This window comes from Orbicella franksi, chromosome 9 (assembly GCF_964199315.1).
Source record: "Orbicella franksi chromosome 9, jaOrbFran1.1, whole genome shotgun sequence".
NCBI lineage: Eukaryota > Metazoa > Cnidaria > Anthozoa > Scleractinia > Merulinidae > Orbicella > Orbicella franksi.
Genome location: NC_138153.1, coordinates 29,375,383 through 29,398,971, shown reverse-complemented (window position 1 = coordinate 29,398,971; position 23,589 = coordinate 29,375,383). Strand labels below are relative to the sequence as shown.

Here is a 23,589-nt window from a genome sequence, read left to right as displayed (position 1 = left end):
TTTTTTTATATTTCTTGGCGTGTGTTTACCAAGTCTTCGCGTTGAATAGTTTGTTAAATCTTGATTCTCGAGCTCCTGTAGAGATTTCTACGCAATCGTGCTGCGAACGTGTTCTTACTTTCCAAAGAATGGATAATGCAGTAATTTAATGAATGAATGGCCGCGCTAGAGAGAGAGAAAAAATATTTTGCCCTCGTTAAATAAAGCAATAGGGTTTGCAAACCATGAACAAGGGTCAAATCCTTCCTCGCCAATAAGGTTGCATGTTCTTGCAGCAGAAATTTTTCGACCTCCGTTATTTTTTTTTTAGACTATCATTGAAAACATTCTTCCATCTCTCACGAAAAATAGCTTCGTTACTTCCTTTTAACCCATAACGGTAGAGACCCTGGAAAAGCTCTGATCTAGTACTCTTAGTTCAAAGGAATGTATTTTTTCCTAGTGGCACTCGCTCAATCTGGATCCAAAGCAGTTGTCCAAAGTCTGAGGGAATCTGCGCGGCAACCTCGTTCCTAAGGTCAGGGCCCTAGGAACAAGGTTGGCTGCGCGGGGTCTCAGTCAATTCTTTTAGACCCGGCCCTAGTTGTGCGAAGACCACTGGATAAATCGCTATCCGGGGGATAAGTGTTAACAAAGCAAACCACGCTATCCACTGGATAGTGATTTATCCGGTGGATAGTGTTATCCACCTTTCGATCAACCCGGGCCTGATTACGTATAAGATCTGACCCATAATATACAACGCTAAGAGTTAGTAAATGTCTCCTAAAATGGCTGAAAACGTAGTAGGTCAAAACTACTGTGCTACTATTTCTTCGCTTCCATTGTTGTCCTGTACCTTCCAACGGTGTATGACATTTGCAGACTGCAGACCGCAGAATGCAGACTTTTCAACTCATCGTATTCTCAAGTATTCCTACTTCCATTACTGAGAGCTAACCATAAACAGGCTAACCTGAGTGATATTCAGGCTAACCAGAACGCTATTTTGGCCCCAATGTAGTCTGCAGTCTGCAGTCTGTAAATGTGATACACCTGCCTTCCAAAGCGTCACGACTCTGTGGAAGAAAAATTGTTACGTGTATTGTTGGTTTTCGTGTCTTTTCCATTTTTCTAATAAGGGTACAGCAATGAATTGCATCTAATTTCAGCTCGGTGCAACAGCTATTCGGTTTATTAGTATTAATAACAAATTAATACTGAGAGTTTTTTCAAACCGCTCGATGCTTCTATAAGGGTGTGTAAGTATAAGGATGAAAATACGGATTTCAGATTTCTATGTGGCGGTGTAGCAGTCTCTTCTTAATAATTTCGATGTTTATTGTTTTCGAAACTGAATAGCAAACGAATAGACAGAGAGAGAGAGAGACCGACAAAAAGATATAACTGTTCCATCCGGTTTCCATATTCCACAAGTCCGTTCCATTGTACTGTCCTTCCAATAAAAGCTTTCGACTTCCGCCGACAATGCTTCGTTTGAACGAAAACCAATATTGTGACAAACTATATCCAGCCAGCTTTGTATTACATTTTGTGTAGTTCAATCTAACCTCAATCCTAAGATAAATATTTGTTGCTTTCCTTTTACGTTGAGTTTTCTGTAGGAATCGTGATGTATTTTGGTCTTTAAGAATAAGCCATTTTACTTCCGGCGGGCAGTCGAGGCTTCTTACGATTGACCTGTTAAATTTGTTCATATTTCGTCAGCCGGGCGTAGTGGCGCACGCCTGTAATCCAGTTACTTGGAGGCTGGGGTCGTTGAATGGCTTGAGGGCGGGATTCCTGAGGGTGTTCGTTCTATGCAGATCGGGTGTCCGCGCTAAGTTTGGCGTCAATATGGTGAACACAGAGAAGTCTGAGTTCTCCAGGTTGGTTAAAGAGGAGCGAACCGGCCCAGGGTGGAAACACAGCAGGCAAAAGCTCCCGCGTCAAACAGTAGTGGGATAGCACCCGTGAATAGACGGTCACTCACAGCCCGTTCGAGACAGTTGAACTCGACTCTGTTTTCTTTCTTTTTCTTTTTTCTTTTCTTTTCTTTTCTTTTTTCAACTACATATAACTTAGCTATTCCAAATTTGACCTTAAAAAAAGAGAAAAAAGAGTTTCGCAGAAAAAAAATTTTCAAAATTTATTTTTCGTCGATGCGTCCTGGTGCAAAATGGAATGACGCTATCGGCACCCTATTAAAACTGGTGGGAAAAAAACCTATTCCACAAAAAGTAAATGCCGATCGGGTTGGTTTTATGCTTATTATTCGCTTTGAAATCGAAACGACGAAATAAAATTTTAAAAATATTGAGTTCGAGTTGTGAAGCGAGGTCCCTAGCCTCCCCACCCAGCGAGTGACAGATTTGTTTCATGACGCAACGCAATCCTCCTGGGACATATCATATTATCACGACCAAGAAACATGGCGATCCCGGACGTGGGAAAGGTTTAGTTTCACGACATGTCTGCGAGTGTCAACGGTTTACAAACACGTCTTCCTTTCGAGCCACATTATCTGAAGCCCTTATGCGAACTGAACTGAAAACCGTGGATAATAATTCGAGCAAGAACCGTTTTCACGACTGGATATTTTTAAGCTTGTTGCTCATTTTCGAAAGGGGCAGATTTTGGCTACTGTACACTATCTCTATGATGGAGAGTGCCGAGGTTTTTGTCAACGAGGAACCGAAACCTCGAAGCCCAAACTCTCCAGGAAAAAACTACAGTACTTATCAGCTAACAAAATCCATATAATTTGTTTCTTTAAGATGGCGGACACTGCTGTCAGTGGATGATCTTGTTGAAGACGTCGCCCTGGCGTTGGCCATTGGAAAACACTTGGAAAACACATACATCATATTTTCTTCAGATAATGGATTTCATTTAGGTAACTGTGACCAATGCTTGCCCAATTTAAACATTGTGTTAGAGAGTGTGTTACAGAATGGGTACATATCAATTTGTTGTTGAAGATTTGTTGGAAAGTATGGTGGCCTTAATTAGTTAATGTGTTCAGCTTTGGATTAAGTGATCCAGATTTGACCAGCTTCCTGGGATCACAAAAGTATAAATACCATCAAACTGGTAGCTGAAACAGCATGTTAAGGAGGGGGAGGTAACTAGCCATGAACTAGCATCCCCACTCAGGAGAGTAGCAATACTCATATTTGCTTCACACTAGAGAAACCAGTGAGAGTAAAGTGTTGGTACTCAGGAGCCATCCAACTCCATTGATAATATAAAATTCTGCATGCAGTGCATGCCTAGAATAAATTATTAAAAATAATGCAGTGAAGTGGAGGTGAACATTGGTGTCAATTTCACTGACACAAGCTAAACAACCAGCAGAACAAACAAACAAACTTTGTTCCTGATGGTTGGAAATTTCAAAATCTCTGCTCGGAGGTGAATAGTGCTTTTTACCTCCAAATTGACCAATCAGAATGCATGAAAAGCACTATTAATCTGTGTGGTATATTCAAATGCAAGATATTATTCTCCCCATAATTGTCGAAAATTTCTTTCAGTATTGGTTTTGAGAACTTAGTAGAACTTCTATAGTAGAACTCAAACTAACATAGGTCACAGTTTTTATGATACAGTAAATCATCCATCACCTACCTAATTCTTTTCGTGAAATAACTTATGTGCAGAGGCTTGTAGACATTCTTGGTTTTATATATTATTCTTGTAGGTCATTGGCCTTGTTTATTTCCTCAGTTTCTGCAGGTCAGTTTTCCCTTCCACAAGACAAACGCCAGCTGTATGAGTTTGATGTCCGTGTGCCTTTTATGATCAGAGGTCCTGGAGTGATGGCAAATAAAACCTCTCAGGTGAGAGTTTCTTGTCCAGAAGAAATTCAAACTGGAACATCTAGAATTTAGTGTTCTTGTTAGGCATTTAGAGGGCTCAACCCACTTAAGACACTGCAGCAGGGTTTTTTTACGTTTTTGAGTTTTCTTTTTTGTCATTTTTAGAGCCCTATTCTCAATATTGACATAGCACCAACAATTGTGGAGTTAGCTGGTGGAAAAGCACCTGAGTCCATGGATGGTCGGTCAATTCTACCTCTTTTGGTACGTAGTTCAGTCCTTATAAGTTATTCTGACAAGGCCGTTAATTCAATGACTTGTGGAATTACTATTTTTAAATTAGGTCTCCGAGTGGAAGAACTTGCATTGTATACTTCTATAGTGACGTTGATTACCTTTTTTCCTTACTTTTTCGTTTCTAGAAAGCAGATTTTCAAAAGAGCCAGAAAGAGGTAAATATGTCAAGTCGTAGCTAGGTTTACTGAAAGGCATTGTCCCCGTTGCACCTATAACGTAACTTTGTGTATTTCCGATAGTTATATAAAGGACCTTAAAGTTATTGCCGTTTATCACGACCAAGCTTATTTTACAGTAAAACCCTGTTGCATTTTAACAATAATGATTTGCCTTTGTTCTTATTCAGAAGAATGTGGAATGGCGCACAGATTTTCTCGTGCAGCACTACGGAGAAGGTGACCTAAAGATTGCGGGATGCCCAGAGCTTTCAGCTGGAGTCTCGGTGTTAAACACACGTTTTGTTTATATTTATCGTTCTCAGACATAACCAGTCAAAATGATTTCACAGGGTCATTGTTAATAGGCTTCTCAAAAACGCTAAAAGGAACCGAGGTTTTTGAAATGCAAACTCGCCGCGTTAAAAGTTTGATGTAAACAAGCTTATATGTGTAGAGTTTGTCCTATGACTGTTTTTCTTCCTTAGTGTTGCTGGCCCAACTGTGTTTGCGAGGATGCTTGGAACAACACGTATTCGTGTGTCCGCTCACTGAGCCAGTCCGAAGACATGATGTACTGCGAGTTCGCTGACAAAGAGGTAAGTTTGATTCTGTGGACTTAAGAAGCCCTTTTCGCACCACCATCATTTTTTATGATTGATAAGGCTTCTTTCAGTTGGATTTTAGCTTTGCATAGCTGTCTAAGTATTTTCCAAAAGGCCAAAACTCATCAGCAATCAAAGCGAACGCGAAGTCTTGCAGGTTTTCCCGCGCTTCCGGGTTGGCGCCGGTAACAGCTGTTACCTTTTACTACCTCGAATTCTGATTGGCGTATTGAGTTTGTTGTGATTGACAGTGATTGGCCAAACGTCATTTCTTAAACCTTAACACTCAAAACTTAGCTTTATAGAGCGTTTTCACTGAGGTGACCAGCAGCCATGCAAATTTATTGGAACAAATGAAAGTGTTCAAAATGAAATGTTTGAAAGTGTTTCAAATGTTTCAGATGAAAAAGTTCAACCGCCCACAGGGAGACCACCTTAGTCGCCGTTTCGTTGTTATCGGATACCAACATGCCTGCCGTGACGTCATGTGAAAACACTTTATCGAGTTTCGTATCATGAAATGTCAGTCATGTTTCGTCCTCAGCCTAATCCCTAGGAGATTTAATAGGCTGAGGGCGAAACATGACTGACATTTCAGGCTACGAGGTTCGCAAAAATGAATTTTAGTCATGTTTCTGCAAGACTTTTCAAGTCTCTGTCCGTAGTTTGTCACGACTCTAGTACGAACTATACACAGACTCTGGTGGCGGATTTTTTCCCTTGCTCGTCACCACGGGCGTTCCTCCTGCAAACTTTCCGTGTTTTATTTCCATTTTTTCTCTGACTCTAGGCGTTTGTGGAGCTGTACGACGTGAAGAAGGATCCTGCTCAACTCAACAATATAGTCAAAGGCGCCTCCCCGAAATTCTTGAAAGCAAAACACAACCGCCTCGTGGATTTGGTGTTGTGCTCAGGGAACTCTTGTAGGAAGAGCTCAAGTGAAAGCAGGGATGTGGGGCTCTGAAGTGCGAAGGACGTCTAAGCTGTAAACAGCGTGGAAATGCCACGCTGAATATCTAACGCTTCCCAGATCTGATTAGTGCTTGTAACAGACGCTTTGACGGTTGCAGGCACCATCTTAGTTGGGTGGCGAACACGTAAAAAAGATACAGTAAATGTAAGGGAATAGATAAGTTGCCGGGAAGTTCAATGGTCAATAATATGAGGATGATTAACATTCAGCTGAAGGTTTTAAGTTTTACATGATAAAGGTCCACAGCACAAGAAAATTAGATTTTATCGATCACATTTGTAGAACACAGCTGAGCTGGTGGGAATTGCACCTTTTCTATAGACGTTTTACCACTCAAATTTGACCAGTGAATGCTCTTACTTCATATCTTTAGTTTTTAGTTCGTATTAAATGTTTCGAGAGTCGAATTTTTCGCGAATTGTTAGACTTTAGATTCGTAACTTTTCTTTACATTTACTTTACATTTACTGACATTTTTCCCGTGTCTGCCCCTCCTCCCCTCCCCCCCTCCCCCCTCACAAGATGGCGTCAAAAACATTACATAAGTTTGAATCGTATTAGGATCCGAGAATTAACAACTGAACACAATTCCCGTATGCTTTGCTTCTCTAGCCTCTCTTCCAAGACATTTTTTTATAGTTTTGTGAGGAACATAGGGAATCTTCTCCGTCTGTTTAGGTAAAAATGGAATCTTCGTAGCTTTGCAAAATTTATTTTATTTCGAGAGAATGATATACTCATAAAAGTAAATTTTAAGAGTTGCTATATAGTGCTGGGGAGAATTTTATTTCTCATAATAGAAAAAAGCAGTGTAATATATTATTATTACCTTTCAGAGTATTTTGAATCCGTTTAGAATAATGTGTTTTTAAATAAACTTTGTTTCAGATTAAAACAGTTTTGAAAAGAGATGTTTGAGTTGTTCTTATTTTTTTATATTTCTTAGCGTGTGTTTACCAAGTCTTCGCGTTGAATAGTTTGTTAAATCTTGATTCTCGAGCTCCTGTAGAGATTTCTACGCAATCGTGCTGCGAACGTGTTCTTACTTTCCAATGAATGGATAATGCGGTAATTTAATGAATGAATGGTCGCGCCGGAAAGAGAGAAAACATATTTTGCCCTCGTTAAATAAAGCAATGGGGTCTGCAAACCATGAACAAGGGCCAAATTCTCACCAATAAGGTTGCGTGTTCTTGCAGTAGAAATTTTTCGATCTCCGTTTTTTTTTTCAGACTATCATTGAAAACATTCTTCCATCTTGCACGTAAAATGGTTTCATTACTCCCTTTTACCCATATCGGTAAAGACTCTGGAAAAGCTCTAATCTAGTATTTCTAGTTCAAAGGAATGTATTTTTTTTAGTGGCACTCGCTCAATCTGGATCCAAAGAAGTTGTCCAAAGTCTGAGGGAATCTGCGCGGCAACCTCGTTCCCATGGCCAGGGCTTGAAAAGCCCTGGGAACAAGGTTGGCTGCGCGGGGATTCAGTCAATGCTTTTAGACCCGGCCCCAGTTGTTCGAAGACCACCGGATAAATCGCTATCCACCGGATAAATCGCTATCCAGGGGTTAAGTGTTAACAAAGCAAACCACGCTGTCCAGCTGGGTAGTGATTTGTCCGGCGGATAGTGTTATCCACCTTTCGATCAACCCGGAACTGATTACGTATAAGATCTGACCCATAATATACAACGCTAAGAGTTTGTAAATGTCTCCTAAAATGGCCGAAAACGTAGTAGGTCAAAACTACTGTGCCGCTATTTCTTCGCTTCCGTTGTTGTCCTGTACCTTCCAACGGTGTATGACATTTGCAGACTGCAGACCGCAAAATGCAGACTTTTCAACTCATCGTACTCTCAAGTATTCCCATTTCCATTACTGAGAGCTAACCATAAACAGCCTGAGTGATATTCAGGCTAACCAGAACGCTATTTTGACCCAAATATAGTCTGCAGTCTGCAGTCTGTAAATGTTAAACACCTGCCTTCCAAAGCGTCAAGACTCTGTGGAAGAAAAGTTGTTACGTGTATTGTTGGTTTTCGTGTCTTTTCCATCTTTTCTAATAATGGTACCGCGGTGAATTGCATCTAATTTCAGCTCGGTGCAACAGCTATTCATTTTATTAGTATTAATAACAAATTAATAGTGGGAGTTTTTTTAAAACGCTCGATGCTTCTACAAGGGTATGTAAGTATATGGATGAAAATACGGATTTCAGATTTCTATGTTTCGGTGTAGCAGTCTCTTCTTAATAATTTCGATATTTATTTTTTGTCGATACTGAATAGCAAACAAATAGACAGAGAGAGAGAGACCGACAAAAAGATATAACTGTTCCATCCGGTTTCCATATTCCACAAGTCCGTTCCATTGTTCTCTCCTTCCAATAAAAGCTTTCGACTTCCGCCGACAATGCTTCGTTTGAACGAAAACCAATATTGTGACAAACTATATCCAGCCAGCTTTGTATTACATTTTGTGTAGTTCAATCTAACCTCAATCCTAAGATAAATATTTGTTGCTTTCCTTTTACGTTGAGTTTTCTGTAGGAATCGTGATGTATTTTGGTCTTTAAGAATAAGCCATTTTACTTCCGGCGGGCAGTCGAGGCTTGTTACGATTGACCTGTTAAATTTGTTCATATTTCGTCAGCCGGGCGTAGTGGCGCACGCCTGTAATCCAGGTACTTGGAGGCTGGGGTCGTTGAATGGCTTGAGGGCGGGATTCCTGAGGGTGTTCGTTCTATGTAGATCGGGTGTCCGCGCTAAGTTTGGCGTCAATATGGTGAACACAGAGGAGTCTGAGTTCTCCAGGTTGGTTAAAGAGGAGCGAACCGGCCCAGGGTGGAAACACAGCAGGCAAAAGCTCCCGCGTCAAACAGTAGTGGGATAGCACCTGTGAATAGACGATCATTCACAGCCCGGTCGAGATAGTCGAACTCGACTCTGTCTTTTTTTTTTTTTTTTTTTTTTTTTTTTTGTTCTTCTTCTTCTTTTTTTTCTTTTCTTTTCTTTTTAAAATTACAAATCTCTTATCTTTTCCAAATTTTTCACAGAAATCAAATTTTCAAAATTTATTTTTCGTCGATGAGTCGCGGTGCAAAATGGAATGACGCTATCGGCTCCCTTTTCAAACTGGTAAAAAAAAAAAACCTACTCTACAAAAAGTACATTCCGATCGGGTTGGTTTTATGCTTATTATTCGCTCTGAAATCGAAGTGACGAAAAAAACTTTTAAAAATATTGAGTTCGAGTTGTGAAGCGAGGTCCCTAGCCTCCCCACCCAGCGAGTGACAGATTTGTCTCATGACGCAACGCAATCCTCCTGGGACATATCATATTTCACGACCAAGAAACATGGCGATCCCGGACGTGGAAAAGGTTCAGTTTCACGACATGTCTGCGAGTGTCAACAGTTTACAAACACGTCTTGCTTTCGAGACATATTATCTGAAGCCCTTATGCGAAGTAAACTGAAAACCGTGGATAATAACTCGAGCAAGAACCGTTTTCACGACTGGATATTTGTAAGATTGTTGCTAATTTTCGAAAGGGGCATATTTTGGCTACTGTACGCTATCTCTATGATGGAAAGTGACGAGGTTTTTGTCAACGAGGAACCGAAACCTCGAAGCCCAAACTCTCCAGGAAAAAACTACAGGGAGTTCAAAACTCTAACCAGTGATCACAAAGACAGAACGCGAGCTATATCTGTGCCGCACATGCCACCAACAGCAAAAAACCCAGTGAAAGACTTCATTTCGCATTTTGTCAACAGAAAAGGCGCAAAGAAACGCGCTAGCTTAAAGCGATCTGTGACGACGGAGAATGTGACGGACGAGAAGGCTGCTGTAAGATACGTTGGCAGAGGACATTCATTTGTTTCTTGTCATCTACGAAATCCTACATGGTGCGACTGCTGTGGGGAGTTTATTTGGGGACTTTTTAAGCAATGTGTACGGTGCAAAAGTAAGTAAAAAGTTCACCATTTTTACGCTAAACCAATGCAGTTTCAACAGCCCAGACATCCTTAGTTTGTGTCACATCTGGCTGTTGTAACTGCAGAGTACATAAACTGCGTTTAAGACTGAAGGTAGAGTAGTGTAAGCTTTAAGACCGAATGCAGAGTAGTGTTAGCTTGGAAGCTTACACTATTTCAGCTTACTATTAACTTCCTATTTTCTACTTTCTAACTATTCTAACTTGCTCAAGTTTCATAGAGCAAGTATAAGCTCACATTTTAGGTCGAGAATATTATCTTTGCGGTTTCTAGGGCAGTTAAGTTAGACGTTAAGCATAAAGAGATTAGATTCATTAAGTTAACGCAATCCTATGGATAGATGTTTACTAAACAGAGTATAAAATATAAACTTGTCCAAACTTAGTTCTTCCAGTCTTGCGCCACTGTTTAACAAATTAAGTTTAATTTTTTTTTCTTGAATACACTACACTTTGGCCAGAATTGCCAATTAAGTATGTTGTTTCCACTATGTCTACATGTATAAATTATATTGGTTATGTACAGAGCACCTGACTTGAAACCCATTATAAAAGTTGTTAAATGATAGATGACCATTGAAATATATTACTGCACCTTTCAAATAACACAAACTCTGCTTAATAAATGGTTTCGTGTTTTGTTGCCGTCATTCACCTGCGTCGACATCTGAGGAAACAGAAGTTTATTTCAGTGGGTTGAAAATGTCACATAAACAGTGAGTTGTGATTGGTAGATTTTGATCCATGTTTGTTTGTATTTTTTTTGGAAGTTCCTTGGATATCATTGTAATTATGGCTGACTTGCATTGCAAAGACATGGTGGTGGGGGGGGGGGGGGGGTCAGGTTTGCACTTCCAAAGGGGGAATACAGGTGCACAATTAGAACTATTTGTGAAAACGTTTCAAGTGAACCAGAGTTTGTATTTGGATGTTTCTTAAGAATTCTCCATCTTCCATAAAAATTTGGATACTGCCTTCACAAGTCAGTGAGTTTTTTGGGGGTACAAAATAAGCGTTTTAGTTTTGTTTTCCTTTTCGTGGGAGTCAAACAACTTATCTGATCAACAACGTATTTTTTGCATTTTTGACTTGCTGGACTGAAAATTATCAACAGGTAAACATTTTTCAGTGAGAATGAGAAGGTGAATCTCCATAAAATAAAGGTGTGTGAAAGTTAGAGAGGGCTTTTCAAGTCAGCTGTAAAGAAAAATCAGAATTTCCTGAGTGGGGTTGACTGATTACGGAATTCCAAAGGCAAGAGGGGATTCAGCATTTTACAATTTCTGAACACTGGGAATGGAGGGGAGGTTGATGAAGATACCACCCATGGTACCAAGTATGGATATTTTCCAGAATCATCCAATGTTAAAACATGGGTCGACCTTCTGTAAGCACTGGGTAAAAAGGGAGATGATGTCATGTGTTACCATGTTCATGTTATCCTTAATGGCATTAGAGCTGGTGTCTAAATTCATCTTCCCAATGTCTGATACATGTATATGAAGATTAGTAAGCTATTGATCAGGAATAATTTAGATTTTCTTAAAGGATGCTCAATGCCTGTACTTGGATGTCAAAAAAGCAAAGATCTGCCTATGAAAATTTATGAATGATTAGTGGAGAAAAATATGTATGTCAAACATATGTCATGAATAACTGTCAAAAATGTATGATTTACAAAATAATACAGCTTTGAATTTGTGTCATGCACAAATTCAAATTAAAAAAGAATTAAAATCTTATTTAAAATTTAAAATTTTGTTTCTCAGTCAATGATTGCAAAGATTTTAAAAACGGCACCATTTTTGAGACAAGAGGGATATCAGGCAATTTGCTGTTCATATTTTACCTCTTTGCAGAATTTTATAGTTTCACAACATGCCTTTGGGATATGACTCACACATAAATATAGCGCACAGCAAAATATAAAACTTTTGTGATTACTGTCTTACTTACAACACAATGAACCACATGGATCTTCCTTGTAATTTTTGTAACTTATTGCCAAGCTGCACAATTATGTATAATGTTTTTATATCTGTGTAAGTGAAATAATTTGATAAATACCTACCAGTAAAACTGTTTGGAGTTACCAGAAGCTAGCAATATAATAACAAGAAGGTCATACAACTGATGAATCTTGAAGGCAAGCCAGAATTGTGTTGTAATGCAATGTTATCAGTTACTGCCACCTGATTGTCTTGTAGACAAAACACAGAGATTATGTGAGTATTAATGCCCTTTGCACTAGCAAAAATGAATATATCTTTAGTAGTTTTTAAAATTATGCTTTGTACAGTTTGATAGGCAGATTCATTTTGACAGTAGTCAGTTGTAACATAGTAAATAAATATAAGACTAAATTTTATAAATTACTAATAACAGAAAGAGAAATTATTATAAATTAATAGTAATTTAAAAATATTACATACTTCATAATGCCAGTACTGAATGTATAATCTTGAACATTGTGGTTTTGTAGAAAAGATCTGGTGAAAAATACAGTCATGCCCGTTGTACTATTAAATAAAATCAAGTACAAGTTCCAACAAATTTCTGTTGTAATTTAAGATGTTATAAATTAAAACCTATCAGCTTTCTTTTTATTTATCATATGACAAGCATATAATAAATTCTGGGGAGAAAAGGAATACATAAACTGTGTTTTTAATCCTTTATTTATTAATAAAATGTGTTTTGTTCAGTTGGTGAAGTCTTTGATTGGTCAATAAAGTGATCTCAAAGATTTCAATCAACATTGTGTCAAAATGCAATTCAAATTGTCTATTCAGACAGTGACAGAAATTTAAAATTTGTTCAAATATTTGACATATGATAGTTTTTTCTGTATGATGTCATGCATTAAATATAATTTCTAGTTCAGAAATGAATTCAAGCAACGTAACTTTATTGACAGTGAAGCCACTTGTTAGAAACATCATTTACCATTTCCATTTTACAAGAATTCTGACATTGTTCGTGGTACATGTAACATTTTTCTGAGGTACGTTTTTCCATCTATAGTAAGTGATTAATTCTAAGGTACACTCAATCATTTTTTGTATTGGTTTTCATCATTAATGTGCTTCATTTATGTTGAATCAATCCCTTTATTTTGATAATTGGATTTTACAGTGAAGGGAACTTCAGACTTTTATCTTTCACCCTTTCAGTTGTGAAGTCAGGTTGATGTTATAGTGAATTTACAAGTAAATCCCTGGTTTATTACCATTCAGAGAAAACCTTAATGGAGCAAAACTTCACATGGTGCTATTTGCAGAATCAAATTTGAAATATTCTCTCACTTTTAAACCTGGTCTGTTAAATTTGTTTGCCGGAAAGAGAAGTGAATATTGATTTAAACATCTACATATTCAAGTTGCAGCAAAGTTAGTGTAAGTAATAATTTTACTTTCAATTTGGATGGGAACAGTCTAGCCAAACAAGATCAATTGTGATCGTTGTAAAGCAGTTCTTGATCTATTTTTCTTTTTCTATTACAGACTGCAAGTACACATGTCACCGGCGATGTAGAGATGACGTGGATTTAGACTGTACTGGTGGTTGGCAGTTTGAAAGAAATCTATCAGTCGATGAGATGACTATGAAAACACTACACCTTATAGATCAGGTAATAATATTATTATTAGTGTTGATTGGTACATGTCTTCTTTTGTCTTTGGTTATACTGAAATCATCAAGACGCTTATCAGGAATAGCCAGTGTTGAGAAATTTTGCCTCCCTGTAGACAGTTCAAGTCCAGACCACTGTCATATTTAGGTGGAGTTTGTTGTTTGTTTCCATCCTTTCTTGGAGGGATTTTTGAGGTTCTTCAGTTTACCTTCCTCTTCAAAAATTGACACTTCTAAATTTCAGTTTGATCTAGAAATGTTCAGTTGGCAAGCTGCCACTCTATCATGGATGTGTCACTGTAAATTCCATATGTATGTTATTTATTAACAGTAAAGGTCTATGATTCTACAGTGTGCCTATATGAGCATGAACTGAAGTGTTTTTGATAAATTGCAGGGTGAAAAGAGAAAAGAACCATTTATGCTTTACACAGATTCTCCAACTGGAAGTCTCCTGCGCAAGAAGATTGATGAATTCAACTCATCAACGACTGGACTGATAATGACCATGGTAAGTTACTAGTGTGTGACTCTGAATTATTATCTAATTAGAGCTTGTTGTTGGTTGGTGTTCATTTGGTACATGGTCCCAAAATACCTTTGACTCTAAAATCAGACATGTAGTGATCTGACAGCTAAAAAGTAATTGATTAGAAGCTCTCTTTAGGGATGGTTGCAATCTTTTTGTAATGATGCTGGAATCAAATCTGAATTTCAACATCAAACCATTTTCTTCCTAAGTGTAACATGAATTGAGTGTTGTGAAGGTCAGGATAAATTGGCAAAAGTCTTGGGAGAAAATTAAGATTAATGAGAGAAGAGTATGTACAACATACATGCAGCAAGACTCTCATTTGCCTCAAGCTGTAAAAAATGGTCAGGACTGATTTCATAAATCAAGTCATACACTGGCCAAGTGAGCATCTAACTTATTGGGAAAATTTTCCAAAACTTCAATGTTGCAATTAAGCAGAGAAATCATTTTACTTTTAAAAGAACTAGACTTTTGGAAAATTTCCAAATGCTTATTTACATTGACAAATAGGTTTTTTCAGAATCAGTGTTTATTTTGAAATAATTTTAGTTTATTTTGCCAATGAAAATGGACTGTGCCATTAATTAAGTAAAATTGTCAAAAGAATAAGTTTTATTTATTTATAAACTATTATCACGGATAAAGCTCGGATTTGTCACCCATATAATTGACAAGTCCTGGCCAAACTACTAAGTCCACGTATTTTAATTTTGCTTGAAATGATTTGTGATTGTAATGCAAAGTTTCTCTTCTGTCAGAGGAATGAAGATACTTACCAAGGCTTCATCCGTGTCCATATGAACCTGGTGCGTCCTATCAACATCATCGCAGGAGAGAGACCTCTGTCAATATTTGAGACAGTTGGTGTGCAGAGAGAAGAAGATCAGAAGGTCAGTGGCATTTTAATGGTAGTGAACCAACTGTGTTTGTCTAAACTCTAGATAATGTTTGTCCTATTGTGCATTTACCATTCAGTTCATTCACTAGGTAAATTGTTAAGAAAAAGAGTTCGGAATAGGGTAACAACTGTGTGATAATCATAATCATGGTTCTGTATTGCAGAGTCCACAGCGGACTTCATTTTTTCTTCCCCTTGGGACAGTAAAAGCATTACATATAACAAGTGAAACTACCGTCCATGAGGTAAGTTCCTCTCAGGTTATACTTGAAGATTTTTTGGCTTTTGTTTTTGAAATAATTAGCACAATGTGACAGATCTGGTATTACTAATAAAAATAAAATATTCTCAATACCAACATTGCCCTTAGTAATAGTAGGCCAATTCAAGGGAGGCTAGGGGCTTCTTTAATATTAAGTCTTTGTCAAGTAAATGCTATTTAATAATTCCTTTTTTTCAGAAGTCAGATATATAGTCAGTTAGGCTATTCTTTAGAGTGCAGACACCATAAACAAATTGTCTGTTTTTCCGGGTTTACATGAATTAAATTCATATGTCAAAACTTAGTTGATTTCAGATTTTTTTCTTTGTTCTTTGCCAAGCTCATTACTTTTATTCTCTGTTTTACAATGCTTGTTATTTTAATTTGTTATTACTGTGCCTTTCAATGACATGCGGACTCAAAATTCAAAGCTCAACCAACAAATGCATTTTTTGCTATCGTCAATCAAATGTTCGGCGGTTCCCCCAGCTTCCAAAGTGCTATGTGTTCTGAACTGTGCTTAACGATTTGATTTGATTACCGCATACTCGGCAGTAGTCGGAAGCTGGGAGGAGCCACCAAACATTTGATTGATGGTAGCGAAAAAGGCATTTGTCAGTTGAGCTTTGAATTTTAGAGTCTGCATGTTATTGAGAGGCACAGCAAAAATTTTGAATTTTTTTTCTTTTCTTGTCAGGTTATTGTAGCTCTCCTCAAGAAATTTAAGGTAGCTGATAATCCAAGAAAATTCGCACTGTTTGAGTGTTACCAAGAGGAAGACAAGCACAGTAAGGGAGTCGTCTGTTTTGAATTCATTTAATTGCCAGATCAGAAGTGTTGCACTATCCTAAACTACTGTATCCGTTCCATTCCCCCCCCCCCCCCCCCAACCAACCACCTGACCCTCCTGTTGATAATGTAGTGGTAATGTGCACCAGGAGCTAGGAGCTAACACTTGAAGTTATCTGAATAGCCATCACTGTGTTGAATTTTTTTTTTCTTGCAGTGATTCTTCGTCGGATGTCTGATTTTGAGCAGCCTTTGGTTCTTAGGTTGCTTTGGGGTGGAGGCGACATCAGACATAATTTCTCACTGCAGGAGAATGAAACAGGAGACATTGTTGTAAGTGATATGCCTGGGTCATGGCAGTTTTTATGCTAAAAAGTTCTGTATAGGTGAGCTTGATCTATAGAGGTCAAGTGTGTTATATTCTAGGACAAGAAACTCAATTCTCTCAGTGCTTCCGTGGGAAAAGTTCTCTCCAACAGCAGTAAGTTATTTAACCCCCTGTTGACTAAATGAAGGCTAACGGATAGGGTCAGCTTTTTGGGAAAATGTTTGCATAATAACTAACATTTATGAATTTTGATCAGTGTCTTTGTGTTTTATTTCAGTGGGAGGTTTTCTCCATTCCAGAGCTCCAAAATTTCATGAAGATACTAGATAGAGAAGAAGAGGAACATATAACACAGGTCAGTTCCTGGATTTTCTCAAAGGCTGGTTGTTGTTTTTTTACTCTTGAGTCTTTGTTTCTCATGTTCCGTGCTAAATAGAAGTTGACTTGTCACAAGTCTAGTCTGTTCCTTTCTACTTTTGGTTTCCTTAGTCAGGCAAATCTTAATCAAGCACTGCAAAGAAAACCAATTTTCAGGCTTAACCTTTCGAGCAAGCTGTAACCATAATGTACTGGCCAGAAATATTTTTTACCAGCTCCAAAAAATCCATCTCTTAGGGCTGGTTCACACTAGTGATGGAAGCGACAGAAGCGGAGTCATAAGCGGAGTTGGAATCGGAAGAAAGTTCTGAACTAGTGTGAATCGGCACGACGGAAGCGGAATCGTAAGCCTCGCTTTCAGCGTAAGCCTCGCTTTCATTTGTAAACATTCAAGATGGCGGACCCAGGAGACAACGAGAGATTGCTGCTTTTGCTATTGCTGTATTCACTACTGCAATACATACCGGTCTGAAGTCCTACTTGTGTAGCGACATCCTCCCATGCTAGCCTTTTTTTGCTGTTGTCTTTGAAGTCCCTGCAGGACTTGTCATAAAGAATGGGGAACTGTCTCACAGCCTCTCCCGGTTTTTCCTCTAGAGCTGCCATTTTTTTTTTTTTTTCTTGCTCTAAGTTTGAAAGGGACTGGTAATGAGTTTTTTGATTGGCTGATAATACCAATTCCACTTCCGATTCCATTCACCTTGTTCTCACTGGATTGGAAGCGAAAAAAAAAACTCTTCTGATCCTTCTGACTCCGATTCCGTCGAGCTTCTGACTGTGCTTCCGATTCCTCTTTTTGATTTACACTGGATCATAACGCTCCTTGCGCTTCCAATTCCGTTGCTAGTGTGAACCAGCCCTAATAGTTAATGTCTGGAATTTGTTTTTCCTTTAAAAAAGTTTCCCATAAAACTTCAAGGAAGGAATCTTCAAGCCCAACTGCAAAATCCACTAGCCCCATGACATCGGACACCACCTTCTTTGCATGCTGTTAATTTGTAATTTTTTTTTTCCCTTATGGATCTTTCCAACTTGCTGCACTTAGTTCATATTCAAGCTCTCCATTTATTGATTGTATTCATGACAGGTAGAAGAAAAGTACAGAGTTTACAAGGAAAGACTTGAGCAAGCTTTAGCACTATTAGAAGGAAAAACAGCTGTTAATTCATCTCCAGTTGAAGAGAAGCCACCTCTGGACGAGTCTAGTGAAACATCTGACCAGTAGATGCTTTATTTATATTATTCAAGATAACTAAAGCTGCAATAATAATTATTATTGTCAGTGTATGTTTTAAGATCAACTTCTTCTGTGATAGAAATTAGTTTCATATCAACTGGATATTTTCCAGGTGCCCATGTGGATCATGAAACCTTGTGTTAGTGAAATGACACAATAATATTTTATTGTAGAAATAGAAAGTGGTACATACCCTGCAAATATGAAAACAAATTTGGGAGAGTTAAAACATTTATACTAAGCCTCAGCCTGTTGTTGTGGCTTGTATATTAAGGTTTTTTAATTCACCCAAATCTTCTCTTTTCAGGGTGGGAAATGGTCGTTCAAGAAACTCTAATAAATTTAAAGTTCTAATTAATTTTTAGTCAACTTTCACAGGTTTGCTCTGTTAGAGTCTTAATTTCTATTGCAAGGCTTAGGAAGTCCCTGCTCCCTTACAAGATATTAGTCTTTCATATAATCATTACAACTTAGGCTGTAGTCTAAGAAAAAATACAAGGAGCTCAGAGGTTCCTAACCATGAAATCCTGGATTCCCATTGCTTAAGCTGCTTATATGAAAAAAGTAAGTTTTCCTAGTCACCCAAAGGCAAAAGTTACCCACCTGTGGCATCTTGGCACTCTAGAGCACAGCCCTGTATTAGTTTTGTATATTCTCAAATTTACAATGTACCATTAGCTACCTGTTCTTCTGTTTGTATTGGGCTTTCTGGTAGACAGTTTAAAAGCCTTTCTCCTATCTTTAAAATAAAGTCAGTTGACAAAATGCATTGATAGCAACCATCTTGAAAACCTTATGCAAAATGACTTCCAAACCTTTAGATGATTATAATTTTATTAAATGCCATAATTTTGTATTATGAAATGTACACAATACCAGAACAGCAATATAATGATAGGCAAATACTATAATAATTATTTATACTGGATAGATCTTAATAAGTTGCTAAGAAAGTATGGTAAATTTAAAATTATAATAATTTTTATAGCATTACAAATTACTTTGTGGACACTTTCGCTCTTATAGGAGGTTGACAGCAAGGATTGATAACAAAGTTTATTTGGCAATGTTACATCCTGCTCCATTTGAAGTCTGAGTAAAATTGTTGAAACTGATCGTACATGTACATCTCATTTTAATTCTTGATCTTTCATACTACTGTCTGCAGAAATTTTAATTTGCTTTTTGGTCATGTGGCTTGTGAAATTTTGACAAAAAACATAACCAGTAAGGGAAAATATTTCTTGTATTTATAGATATTGACAGTACCTGATCAATATAGTTGACCATAAAGTTGGAAAAAATATTTTTCCAGGTGTAATTTAAAGGCCTTGTCATATAACTGGATGTCAATAAGAAGGCAAAATATGTAGAGAGATGAAAATCTCCAACATTATTAAAGGTTATATCTTTGTTTTCAACATATAGAGTGGATTTCAGTTGACTGACAAAAATAGTTTAACCCATTGACGCCTGAGCCGGTTGTAACCAGCTGTGAGGAGGGTTGGCATTTGTTCCACTTCTTACATCATCACCTTTGACCAAAATTGACATCGCTTATACTCAAGTTCTGCAGGAGGAAAAGATCTTTCCAATGATACCCAGATCAGAGTTATTGGGTAAATTGAGCACAAAATATGGAGGAAAATGCTTAGAATTTTGAGTGAAAATCTAAGAGCAAAATTTCCCTCAACTACATTTGGTTACTCTGTGATAAGAATATTTCATCTTGATGATGCTTTCTAGAAAATTCTTAAACTGGAAGCAAGTTAAGTAGAAAGTCAACAAATGCAGCAAAAAGATTAAAGGAGAAAATGCAAAAGCTAAAAAACAATTAAAATAACTGAAAAGCCTAAAGACATAGGTCACTTTCTCGTCCAAAGACATTACTCAAAATTTTGATTTTTGCCCATTCCCAAGCAAAAATGTCCTAAACACAATGTCAGTGGGAAAAAAAGGCACACTGTCATGTGGCAAATGCCTTTTTGAGTAGATTGGAGCCAATTCAGATCATATCCATGATGAAAATGTCAAAAATATCAAATATATAGGCATAGCCAAGTCTAAAAGCAGAGCTCCTGATTGCAATATTTGATCTTCTTAGTTCAGAAACTCAGAAAATGATCAATTGTGAGCATGTAATTGTTCAGCGTGTGGTTTTGCTATTTTCTTGTAGTTAAATGTTAACAAACTATACCCAATAAGTGTAACCAAGATTGTAGAAATTACGTACGCACGCATCAGGGACTTTCCAAGAGACGATTGTTGCAGGGAATATGTCAGGAGAAAAGTTCACAATGCGCCAGGGGTTAATTTGCGCCAAAATTTTCCCTTTGCACCTACTCCTTCCTCCCCCGGACGAAAAACCTGACTTGAGCCTGCGATCAAATGGAAAAACCAAAAACTGGTCAGTAGTCAACTTCAAAAATAGACATGTACTCAATGAGCTCTAAACATGAGCCTGTGATATGGTCATGTGATACTGGTCAGCAGACAGCTTCTCGTGACAGTTGTCAACTATAACATGGATACCTGAAATCAAAGATGTAGAGGTGTATGGCGAACGTGCTACTCTCTTATTTTTCAAGGTATTGGCATATGGACATACGGACAGTCACATAACCAAAATTTTTTAGATCGACAGGTTACCAAATTTACTTAACTATGGGGCTCCTCTCATGCACCTTCAGTGTGCAGGAGCTCCACTAAAAAATGTGTTTTTGCCAAAAAGCTCCAGGTGTCAAGGGAGTAGATGGCAGATATTTTGATGGCAACTCATTTTTTTGTATTATACTTTGGTTAAATACTGTTTTGAAAAAATTGAGGGTCCACTTGTGGCTACTGCTAGCACATCCATGTTTTAAAAGATTAAACTGAGCAAGAACTACAAACTTTTTGTTATACAAGTACAATGGAACTCCACCCTTTGGACACCAGCTAAACTTGAGCTTTTAGTCTAATGCTGTACAAAATAGACCTGACCACCAACCCAAGTTCACTGCTGAGAGGATATTGCAGTTAACTATGGGCAGTGCAGTGACCTAAAGGTTACCGTGCATGACTTTGGATCATTCAAGGAGTCTAAGTTCAAGCCCTGGCCAGGGTCATGAAGCTGTGTTCTCAAGCAAGACACTCACACTAAGGTAAAAGTAAAGTCTGCATATGAGTCAAGTGGCACAATAGGCCAGAGCTTATCCCAGGTTCTGTAGCATGAGACAACCAGGAATATTTTTACTCCCTGGATGGGACGCTAGTCCATCACAGGGTTACCCCCAGCATTAAATTCACCAGTACCAGAAGCTTATCACCTGCCTCTGACGGTACCCATTTGTACTCCTTAGTAAAGAGAGGCACTGAGAATAAAGAGTCTTGCCCAAGAACACAACACAATGTCCCTGGCCAGGTCTTGAACCTGCACTGCTCAATCCGGAATTGAGCACACTAATCATGAAGCCACCGCACCTACATTTAGGAGCAAGAGTACCAGCAAAATGTTGGCGGGTAACCTGACAGACCTGTGAAGGACTTGCATTCATCCAGGGTGTACTGTACTTCTAGTGGCTTCACGTCACAGAATCTAAAGTTAAGCACCAAGATTTAAAAGCTAGTTGGGTTAAAATGCTTTTAATTACTCTTTTTACCCTATATTACAATTGTAACTGTAAAATTAATCTTGTTTTATTTCCCATTGATGACAGTCTAAATACTGGTCAGCAAGACAAAAATTCACGCTTAGAACATTTGATGTAACAAGCCTGCTGGTCATTGGACGTGAGAAGTTACCTATTTAATTTTCCTCATTTACTGCATACCAGAGCCAACCAGGCCCGGGCAGCAAGGATATCGCAGGATATCACATGCACCCTTAAGGCATGTTAATCTGATGGAGATGAGCTTGAAGCACAAGGTTAAACTGCTTTCCGATACAACTTTGCAAGAGTTCAAAACAGTTCACATAAATGAAAGAACGGTAAGGCAAGAGTTCTTAGCATTCTTCAGGAGAGTGAATAGAACTGATGTGACGCAAGCTGTTTTGACTGGCCCTGCTTTCAAAATGGTTGGCCCAGACATGCCTGGCTCATTAAATCCATGTGGTTTACGTTTCTTTCATTATTACATGCGATTCTTCTCAATGAATGACATTAACAGTGATTGTCTTCTGATAAAATCCACAGGCTGGGTCTCAATATCATGGTGTTATTACTCTAGTAACATGTCTCGCACATAACCACAGGAAAATCAACATGAAGTCTTGGATGTGGCAAGTCCACCAGTCCTTGAGGTAGCAACCGACGGGTCACTTTCTTCATGAAGAATTTCTTGCCTTTCTTGCTGGGCTTCACTTCTTCGTAAAATTCATGGGCTAAGTCGCCATCTTCATCAAAGTACATGGAGCTGTAGAAAAAAATAACGCGAAAATCTGAGGTCGGCGAGTGTTGAGCTTGCAAGTAAGCTTACTAGCATCACACAAAGTTAACACTCGCGAATAAACTGTCCAAAAATAAGCTGTTTCGTGTGGGTACAAAAGCTGTTTCATTAAAATACTGGTATAAGCAAGACAAGATAAGTACACGTTAATCTTTCTTTACATGAATAAGAACTACTGATAAGGAATTGTGACGCACTTCACCGACCAAAGAAGGCAAAGATCGTTCCATCTTTTGTACATTTAATTTATTTAATAAATCAAACTCAGTTTAACATAGCTTATTTGTAAGCTTTTTCCATTCCAAAAGCAAATAGCACGCCAACTGTTTGCAAAAATATAGAGAAAAGTGTTCACTTTTGATCTATTTTAAATAGCAATTTATGAGATCGCATTCCGAATTTTACTCACCGATTCGTGTCGGAAAAAAAAAAATTATTCATTTGCTGTGACCTGACACAGCGCAAAAACAGTTTTCAATTTCGTTAATCACAAAATCACGCTAGGAATCCAAAACACCTCGAAGAAAAGAAACAAAGCTCCAAATGATACGACAGAAAGACGAAATAAGCTGAAATACCTTGTACGTTTCCAAACAAATGGCGTCGCAGATTTTAATGAGCCGCCATTTTCAAGGCCTCTTTGATTTTCTCCTCCACAGCTCAGCATGTACTGAAACCCACCATACATATTAGAAACGACTGATCCCATCCTGCTATCTTGATGTTAAGACATCTACTGGAAAACAAGCCATTAGCACAGACACTAATTTTCGATTCAAAACCCAGCAATGTCTTTCGATTCAGTCAATCCCGAATGGCGGTCATTGGAGAAGGACTGGAACTAGGGACATTTTTTAGCAGGGCCGAGGGGCGCAGGTTCAGAACTCGGCTCCTAGACTGCGCGCAGTAGGTTTTTGTGTCCTGAAAACTTGGAGCCTTGAAAAAAAGCGGATTTCCTTCAAAACCGAAAAACGGCCATAAAATCTACCGAACATATCAATCCACCAAACTCATCTCAGTGCTAAAAGGAAAAAAAAAGACTGAAAACCGTGAAAAAAAAATAGCAAAACCTAAAAACCAGAAATTTTTAAGTGCAAAAACCAAAACACCGATCTGAAAATGATTCAAAACCGTAAAACCACAACTCCTAAACTCGAGAATGGACAGTAACGGAGTTGACTTATTTTGAACATTTCCTTAGTTTCTATTAAAACTTGACGAAATCGTTCAAAACTCTTTTAGCTGACTGTCCTTTTGGAGCAAAAATTTTCTCT

The 23,589-nt window shown here is 38.1% G+C and overlaps 3 protein-coding genes across 3 annotated transcripts; 2 read left to right on the top strand and 1 right to left on the bottom strand.

Moving 5' to 3' along the window:
* Nucleotides 1–770: 770 nt before the first annotated feature.
* LOC145498612 (N-acetylglucosamine-6-sulfatase-like) lies at nucleotides 771–6,741 on the top strand. The gene is made up of 9 exons (XM_081478511.1): nucleotides 771–785; nucleotides 1,708–1,868; nucleotides 2,757–2,875; nucleotides 3,718–3,821; nucleotides 3,966–4,064; nucleotides 4,223–4,252; nucleotides 4,444–4,539; nucleotides 4,741–4,851; nucleotides 5,648–6,741. Exons 1-9 carry the CDS (start codon nucleotides 771–773, stop codon nucleotides 5,819–5,821), a joined length of 909 nt encoding a protein of 302 aa, XP_081334637.1. The 3' UTR covers nucleotides 5,822–6,741.
* A 1,711-nt stretch (nucleotides 6,742–8,452) lies between these two features.
* Nucleotides 8,453–19,310, top strand: LOC145496637 (ras association domain-containing protein 1-like). Its single transcript, XM_081476343.1, has 9 exons — nucleotides 8,453–9,797; nucleotides 13,331–13,458; nucleotides 13,858–13,971; nucleotides 14,754–14,885; nucleotides 15,058–15,138; nucleotides 15,853–15,943; nucleotides 16,162–16,277; nucleotides 16,550–16,627; nucleotides 17,738–19,310. Exons 1-9 carry the CDS (start codon nucleotides 9,290–9,292, stop codon nucleotides 17,873–17,875), a joined length of 1,386 nt encoding a protein of 461 aa, XP_081332469.1. The 5' UTR covers nucleotides 8,453–9,289; the 3' UTR covers nucleotides 17,876–19,310.
* A 99-nt stretch (nucleotides 19,311–19,409) lies between these two features.
* On the bottom strand, nucleotides 19,410–23,427 carry LOC145496639 (tumor suppressor candidate 2-like). Its single transcript, XM_081476344.1, has 2 exons — nucleotides 22,894–23,427; nucleotides 19,410–22,282 (listed from the first exon to the last, which is right to left on the bottom strand). The coding sequence occupies exons 1-2, from the start codon at nucleotides 23,022–23,024 to the stop codon at nucleotides 22,093–22,095; spliced, it is 321 nt and encodes a 106-aa protein (XP_081332470.1). The 5' UTR covers nucleotides 23,025–23,427; the 3' UTR covers nucleotides 19,410–22,092.
* Between the last annotated feature and the right edge of the window lie 162 nt (nucleotides 23,428–23,589).

What these genes read in the sequence shown, in the direction of transcription:
- LOC145498612 (XM_081478511.1), top strand. An exon ending in AGATAATGGATTTCATTTAG is followed by an intron (nt 2,876 to 3,717) that starts GTAACTGTGACC and finishes CAGTTTCTGCAG; the next exon opens with GTCAGTTTTCCCTTCCACAA. An exon ending in TGGCAAATAAAACCTCTCAG is followed by an intron (nt 3,822 to 3,965) that starts GTGAGAGTTTCT and finishes TGTCATTTTTAG; the next exon opens with AGCCCTATTCTCAATATTGA.
- LOC145496637 (XM_081476343.1), top strand. Translation starts at nt 9,290, where the DNA reads ATGCGAAGTAAACTGAAAACCGTGGATAATAACTCGAGCAAGAACCGT. An exon ending in GTGAAACTACCGTCCATGAG is followed by an intron (nt 15,139 to 15,852) that starts GTAAGTTCCTCT and finishes TTTTCTTGTCAG; the next exon opens with GTTATTGTAGCTCTCCTCAA. An exon ending in CCAAGAGGAAGACAAGCACA is followed by an intron (nt 15,944 to 16,161) that starts GTAAGGGAGTCG and finishes TTTTTCTTGCAG; the next exon opens with TGATTCTTCGTCGGATGTCT.
- LOC145496639 (XM_081476344.1), bottom strand. Translation starts at nt 23,024, where the DNA reads ATGGGATCAGTCGTTTCTAATATGTATGGTGGGTTTCAGTACATGCTG. An exon ending in TTTGTTTGGAAACGTACAAG is followed by an intron (nt 22,283 to 22,893) that starts GTATTTCAGCTT and finishes TTTTTTCTACAG; the next exon opens with CTCCATGTACTTTGATGAAG.